The sequence below is a fragment of the Pollicipes pollicipes genome, unplaced genomic scaffold (genome assembly GCF_011947565.3).
Source record: "Pollicipes pollicipes isolate AB1234 unplaced genomic scaffold, Ppol_2.1 Scaffold_6686;HRSCAF=7923_pilon_pilon_pilon, whole genome shotgun sequence".
Classification (NCBI taxonomy): Eukaryota; Metazoa; Arthropoda; class Thecostraca; order Pollicipedomorpha; family Pollicipedidae; genus Pollicipes; species Pollicipes pollicipes.
Window position 1 is genome coordinate 11,014,281 of NW_023596921.1, and position 7,861 is coordinate 11,022,141.

At 57.8% G+C, this 7,861-nt stretch overlaps 2 protein-coding genes across 2 annotated transcripts in view; both read left to right on the plus strand.

Annotated features, from left to right (window-relative positions):
• Positions 1-7,460, plus strand: part of LOC119107189 (uncharacterized) — a 74,589-nt gene extending 67,129 nt beyond the window's left edge. The window contains exon 5 of the mRNA XM_037230578.1: positions 7,021-7,460. Coding sequence (XP_037086473.1) covers positions 7,021-7,248 — 228 coding nt within the window. The 3' untranslated portion in view covers positions 7,249-7,460. The remainder of the gene's footprint in view (positions 1-7,020) is intronic.
• The window catches only part of LOC119107462 (CD151 antigen-like), a 5,843-nt gene continuing 5,249 nt past the window's right edge, over positions 7,268-7,861 (plus strand). The window contains exon 1 of the mRNA XM_037230905.1: positions 7,268-7,309. Coding sequence (XP_037086800.1) covers positions 7,268-7,309 — 42 coding nt within the window. The remainder of the gene's footprint in view (positions 7,310-7,861) is intronic.

Sequence of the window (7,861 nt, forward strand, 5' to 3'; positions counted from 1 at the left end):
GCCGGGACAGGGTGGGACACCGGGACAGCCGGGACAGGGTGGGACACTGGGACAGCCGGGACAGGTGCGGCGTGATGCAGGACGAGGCGGGACTGGAACGTCAAGAGGAGTGGGGGCGAGACATCGGAATAGTAGACTAGGATTCTCGGACTGGACAGGACGGCACAGCGGAACAAGTTGGATCGGAACGAGTAAAAAAGAAAAGTAAACTGCACTAGACTGAACTAACTCACCATTTTATTTTATTTTTTGTCTGCATAAGGATGGTTGCATAAGGATGGTATGATCCATTCCGACTTCTGCTTGCACTTGAGGAGCACAGCAGGGCTAATAACTGTTGTGCGGCTCTTGAACCGCCACAGAATGCCCGCGGGGACCGCGACCTTCACAACCCTCACAACATGCTAAGAGTGGACCAGGACGACGTGGACATGGGCTCGATAGGTCTGGAGTGGCCAGGGTGCACCGGGAAGAGGGGGGGGGGGGGGGGGGGAGCGGGCGAGGCGGGTGCCAGTCGCACAGGGGGCTGAGGTTCGACACAACGACTGTATCATATGCAGCTTTTATAGCTCCTCTTACATGCGGGATGGCGTGGGTTTGACGGTAGAACAGCACAATGCCAATGCGATGCAGCTTTGAAACCGACGACAGATGTGCTGCCACGACAAAGACATCCCAAGGTGAACGAGCCCAGTGCATGTGTAATTATGTCGCATGTACCACCTACAACGCAGGTATACGTGGAACGTTCCGTTCCATGTAAACGCATTCGTATCCATTCCGCGTACATCACGATCGCGTTCTTCACCACATGGGCTCTGCAGCGAATACCTCAGCACAACAGAAAACAAGACTCAATGATTACGTTGCGGTTTCAAAACAAGACTCGTGAGTGGATTCATTGTGACTCCAGTGCTACTCCTGAGTGGTGTGATCGGCATACCCTCTCGCCATTCACTCTCGCCCTCTCTACCGACCAACCACTTCTGCGCTCCGCGCGCTCGCGGCCGACTGTTGACTTGAGCTCGCCGTCCCGGCCGGTCGGCGCCGGCACTGGCGCGCTCCGGCCGGCGTGGGACGGGGCTGGCCCAACTTCCGGGCGCGTCGGCCGGCCCGGGATCCAGGTCAGCCGGGCGGGCACGAGATGACACGGGGTCAGAGGTCAGAGGCTCGGACGGCGCGGCCCAACTGTCCGCGGCGGGCGTGCTGCCCGGTCCGATGAAGCCCTCCGTGGCGCGCGCGGAGCTCCGGCTGCGGGCGTTAGCCGACACGCCCGCGAAACAGCTGGCATCCGCAGAACGCGCTGTCTGTAATGTTTTCGCGAAGATTTTCGGCGACGCGCCTCCGCTCCGCCACCGCGCGCCGCTCCTGCCCGTATCCCCGGCGTGGCTGGTGACCCACGCGTGCCTTTCAGACGTGATGCATGGTGACGCGGCGCTGTTTTTGCCGCCGTGATGCGATTATCTGTGCGCATCGATCCCGCGGTGTTTACGCGGCGCGAGCCGACAACAAGACGGAGTGGCGTGCTCGGTAGGTGTGGTGCCCCGCTGTCCGGCCGCCCCCGCCCGGCCGCTGGCGGCGAGCGCCGCGCGCCGACACCGCACGCCGACACCGCGCCGACACCGCTGGCCGTGTTCCACCGGTGGTCACGCTCGCGATCGCGGCGTAATCGGCGCGCCGGCGCATTGTTTTACTGCGGCGGCCGGCGGCGCGGCCGGCGATGGTAACGGCGCGCCCGGGCAAGTGCGCCGCGAACGCCGCTGAGGCGCCGAAGCGCCGGCCGCGCCGACGGAACAGGGCCGAGCCGCCTGGGTGCTCGTTGCCGGATGCTGTCTCGGGTGGGGGTGGACGCGGCTTCTGGGTCATCCCGGCTTCGGTTTGAGGCCGGATGAACGCCATTGGTCGGTGAGGCGGAGGTCAGTCGCTGTGTGTTTTATTGTCTGGATGGGCTGCACCACCCATCACAAGTCATAAAGACGCCCTGGTAGGCTTCCTGGCTGTATTGCACCGCCGTTGGCACAGTTTCACCCACGCATATTTGTTTTCCGACAGTCATTCCGCGGTCTGTGCACCAGTTCACCTCAGGCTCACTGTCGGGCGGGGGCGGCGACCGTGACGGTGAGCGACTGTTGCGACTGTCGCCGCCCGAGCGTTGCCTCAGTGGTTTCAAGACGCGGTCACGAACGGAGTGGAGCGGTTCGAAGCCCTCCTGAGCGGAGTGGAGCGGACCGAAGCCCTCCTGAGCGGAGTGGAGTGGTCCGAAGCCCTCCTTAGCGGAGTGGAGCGGACCGAAGCCCTCCTTCGGGGAGTGGAGGGGTTTGAAGCCCTCCTGAGCGGAGTGGAGTAGTCCGAAGCCCTCCTGAGCGGAGTGGAGCGGACCGAGCCCTCCTGAGCGGAGTGGAGCGGACCGAAGCCCTCCTGAGCGCAGTGAGGTATGCTGGAGCGAGTCGAGCCAGTCCAAAGTGGACTGCAGCGGGTCTAAATTGTCCACACTGGAGTTTGGTGGGCCGATGAAGTCTGGGGCCGGCGGAAGACGTCCAGAGCGAACTAGAGAGGGCCAAAGCCACCCGCGGCGGAAAGGGTGGAGCAGAAATGATCAAAAACGGATAAAAGCGGCCCAAAATATGGAGCGGTGATTTGAAGCCGACTGAACCTGACTGACTTGTGCTGCCATAATACTGGCCGAAATGTATTGTTAGCCTTTCCGCATTCCGTGGTTGGCCGGCTAGTTGCAGTCTCGGGCTAGCGCCTTGTGGTGCGGTGCAGTCTCCGGAGTGGCCCCTGGTTTAGGAGAGGTTTGTTCTGAACCGGAAATGGCTGTACTAGGCCTCTGGGCCATTCGAAGGAAACAATAACTTCTTTTCTTCTTGGCTAGCGCGAAATTTTGATAATGGAATCGACCTACTCAAAGGGGTCATGGAAGCACTGGAATGAGCTGAAATGCAACCTTGAAATCCGACCAACAACGCTACGTGACATGATCTTTGCTTTCCGAGAAAGCACATATGCAGAGATACTGCAGCTAATGGTGCCTTGTGCGTGCAAAAGATAGTCCACATTACATTGAGCCTGCATGCCTGTAAGTTTTGCAAGATGATATGACAAGAAGCCGCGTCCTGATTGTACGACATCCTGGTTCACACATCACAGCAGGCGAACATTAAGTCCGCGATTACGTCTTTAATTTTTCGCAGGTGACGTCATGTAAGTGACGTCAACCTGATGGGTGGTAGCCGCAAGGTGATGCGCCCTTTGCGGAGGAGCTCGGCGTGTCGTGACGTCATCTCTGATTTGGATCTTCTCAGGTCGTTTCGTCAAGCTCTGACATTTCCCAAGAAATGAATGCTGCATTCAACCATCACTAGCTCAGTGAGGGGTTACCATCTCCTCCATCATGTCATCACAACGCAGCCACCACTCCGTCTTCCCATTTTGGTACCCACTCCACTCCATTTCTCTGAAAATCGGCCGACCCGAGCTGAAGTCATGACACACCTTTCTCCTCCCAGCGCTCGCATGACCCTGCAGGTCACGCCGTAAAGACGCTACGAAATGCCGTCCGAGCGCGCCGCCTTGCGTGTCGCAAGACTGCCACCGGGCGGCACAATCGCGCCCCTTCCCCGGCCACCCAGCGTGCTCGCCCGCTGGCCCCTCGCCGCGGCAGATCGCTCAGCGACGGCACTGTCTCCGCAGACCTTCCGCGGCCTCGCCTCCGCGGTCAGCCGCGCGGCGGGGGCGGCTAGGCCGCCGGTGACGTCACTAGTCGCGGGCGGGTGACGTCACCCGTCTGGAGGCGGCGGCCGGCGGCCGGCGCGACCCGCCGGCACTCGACAGTCGCGCCGGTGGGCGGAGGAGTGCGCGGGGGCGGCGGTGACCTCTGGTGACCCGGTCGCGTCGCCGGAGTCATGACCATGCTGTGGGTCAATAGCAGCGGCGAGATGACTGTGGTGCGCAGCTACAACAACGAGCGCATGTTCTACGCGTGCAACCCGAACGTGACTGTCAGCAGGAAGCCTAGTCTGCGCATCCAGGTGCTGCAGGTACGCTATGGCGAGGGAAGGAGTCGCGCTCCTGACAGGTCAACCTGTGGTGTGTCACCGAGGCTGAAGCCGCAGACAGAACCCCCGCGTGTGGGCTTTGACCGGTGGGGACATTTGGCTGTTGGTAGCGCGGCACTGTGTGGAGGATATGAAGCGACGTATGACTAGTTTCCATTGAAATTTAATCTTAAGCTCGATTGCATCCTTTCAGTGAGAAATTCGGGCATGTGAAACCCAGGATGACAAGCATCAGCCGTTGTCAGAACAGAGAGAACATGCGATTGGGCCACAGATTTTGCGGCATAGAGCATTCGTGTGATGTGCTGTCATTGGTAGTACCGAATGAAATGAGGGCCGAAAATCTACGCATTGCTTTACCGATGTTAACGAGATCCAGTCTTGATAGAATATTGCTATGTGTTCCATGAGCCTGACAAATTACTTTTCTGACATTGGAAGCAAAATCGTTTGCCATGGCTTTGTTTGACTTGGATTCGGCGGAATAATGGCCATCTTCATGAGACTCTGTCATCCCACCTGTTGGCTACTGGACAGACAAAGCAGTCTGACAAAGCCGTCACGACACGGCAAAGGAGTCTGAATGGACTCTAAGGTGAACAACCCAATATGAATGCTGTCTGGCAGTCAATTAGCCATGGCTGCCGCGTACCTCGCATGCAGAAGGGATTGTTTCCAGCTGGTGCCTTGTCAATGACCTGCGGTGCTATGCAGCGGGGTACGCTTGATGTTTTTGGCCTGTAGAAACAATAAGGGGAGTATGTTAAGCAATTATGCTGTAGGCACGCCTTGCTATCAAGGCAATCATAAATGCGGTCGTAACTGTCACAGTCCGAGCTTATAAGTGGCTGTTCAGTCCGAACAGTTTACATGTGATGCAGATTGATTCACAGCGCTTCCAAAATCAGAGCTTTCAACGTTGTGCTGTCGTGCCGCATTCATGATTCGTTTTTGTCGGCCCTCTTGGTCGGTGTCGCTGTGGAGCAACACTCTTGTGACGTCACGAGTCGTCGCCGACGTGTATAATTGCACGCCCTACATGTATATAAATGGACATTAAGGCTCCGTTCTTTGCTTCCCCTTTGTTGGCGTAAACGGGTCGTAACCCGTCTCGCACGCGCACGCCCAGCTCGTGCGGCGACGTCCTGTCGCAGAACTGGCCTGGATCTGAACAGAAGTGGAGCGCCTGCACCCCGCCTTTCAGCGTCAATATGTAGGGGAATCATGTCTGCAAGGGGGTCAGAAGAGCCCTCTCGTGCAGCACAATGTACTCAGTACGGCTCCCAGCGGAAGACAAAGCAGTTAAGGCTCCCAGCGGACGGCAGTTGACTCGGACTTTCTTCGGCTCCCAACAGGGAAGGGTAATGATACAGGGATGGAGACCGGGGGTGTAACGAGGACTGTTCTGAGCGTTTTATAAAAACTTCATTCACCCCCTGAAAAGGCACGTTAGCATTTTTTCCACACCAACGGTTTGGTCCCGGCTTGCTGAGACGTAACCCACTACCGCTTGCACGGGCGCCGTTACGCCCTGCTGCATGTTGTAGTGCCGGTCTCCCGTGCAGCTGATCCCTCCCCGGCTGGAAGGGTGACGTTCGTGGCGTGCGGTGGCGCCGTGTTCAGCGCCGCTGCCGTGACGCGGGAGCCGCCCTTCTGCTTCACTATCAGATGCAATCTGTGCTGGTGGATTCAGCGCGAAAGCACTCCCTGGTTACATTCCTCAAATCGAAACGACGAGTTGCCGCCTCTTCTCTGGGTGCCGCTCCAGGCCGCCTCCGTCCCCGCCTTGCGCCTCCCCATCCACTCTTCAGTACCTTGACATCCGAGTTTTCGACGGTGTGTGGGAGTTAGTGGCTGGAGCTGCCTTGCCTGTTAAGGGCGAACAGAATTTATGATGTTCCTAGATGTGGAACTACAGGGCTTTCCGTCTTCGCCCAGAATACATGCCTCAATTCATCACCAGGCCGTAGCATGGGAGTAGCCATTCAGGAGGAGCCGCGTGTTACGGTTACGTTTATCGGAATGGATCATGTCAGGCGGGCTGTACCTCGGATGGGGCAAATGAGAAGCGACCATGCGCCCAGGGCCTTATTCGGCCACGTCATGCATAGGGCAGGGGGCAGACCTGCGGAATGTCAACATAAGATCAAGGCGTGCAATCGCCTTGCAGAGGGCGTCATAACAATGTCTCATGTTCCGTGGTCAGCCTCGGTAAATTTGTTACAATTGGAAGCTGATTATTCTGACTACTCCGCTCGTTAAAGCACTAGGTGGACTGTCTCCCCCTCCCCTCCCCCCCAGGCATCAAAGCGTCGGTCCTTTCCCTATGCAACCGATGTCATGAAGAATGAAACGTCGTCTGTCATGTCGAAGCCATTCTTACATTTCTTTTCATCAAAATATACAGTAGGCCAACCTGTCGACGTCAGTCTCGTCTTTTGCTCGGCAAGCCAAGGGTCAACGTTTGCTTTGTAGAAGCCTCCTGGACCTTTTCTCCACCCTGAATTTATTTTATGGTCCAGCGAGTCAAATGCCGTACTTTTCACAGCAACCCGAAGCCTTGGACGCGTTTTGCGAACACAACGGAACGCATTGTGCGGACGAGCCCGGCGTTTGTACTCGCCACAGTCTCGGTCGATCGGCGCCGCGCTCCTGCTGGCCCAGATTCCCCCGTCGCGTCGGTGGCGCCATCTTCCGCTCGTCCCCTCCCACGCATCAGCGCCCGCCCCGTGTGTCCTCGGCGAGCGGTCAGGCTCGAGCGAATCAGCCGTTCCCCTCTTGAGCAGCGCTCATCGCTGAGTTATTTCGTGCGGTGCGCAAATACTCAGGGTATTAGCATCGCCCTACTTTTTGAGGCCGGAGTGCTGCAAAAGTTCCCGCGAGGAGAATCGAGCCCGGACGTCTGCCGAACGCCAGGCGCTTGATCCACGCGGCAACTTACGCTGCCACGTCTCTGCTGCAGGCGGAGCTGAGGGGAGTTCTGCTGAAGAGACGCGGAGATGATTCGGATGACGACCCCGGGCTGCCGCACTCGCCGGCCACCCCGCCCAACGCCGCCCGTCTCCAGCAGGAGCTCAAGGTGGGCGTGACACAAGGTCATGCGGACCACCCAGCACGTGGGGTGACCTGGGACCTCATGGCGGCATGGCATGTCTGGTGGCCTTGGACCCGATGTTCAACCTTCGGGTGACCTGGGATCTAATGATGGCATGGCATGTCTGGTGGCCTGGGACCCAATGTTCAACCTTCGGGTGACCTGGGATCTAATGATGGCATGGCTTGCCTGGTGACGGAGACCGCATGGTACACCGGGTCCTCCTGGTGACCTGAACCTTCTGATGACCTGGTACATCCTGGTGACCTGGAATCTGCTGGTTTGATGATATCTCCAAGTGACTTGGGATTCCGTGGCGATCGGAGACCATGTGGTGGCGGTGAAGAAAGTGTTCGCACACTGGTGCAACATGTACCTGATTGGTGAACCTGTGCCTGATGATAACCTGGGGCCTCATGAGAACCTGACACACCCAGGCAATCTAGTGCCGCAGGGCCGGGGCAGATCATCTGTACTGAGTGGCGACCATTACGGGGCCAGTGTCAGTTAATGTCACGGCAGGGTAGCTGTGACGTGGCGCCGCGCTCGAGTCAAGGGAGTGCTCCACATTTAAACACATTGAAGCAGGGCGTCAATATGATGAAATGAACTCGCTTATAACTATCGGTACACTTGTAAGTGGAAAAGGCCGCTCCAGACAACAGAGTTTATTTTGTTATTAAATATGCTCCTCAATACGTCATCGTTT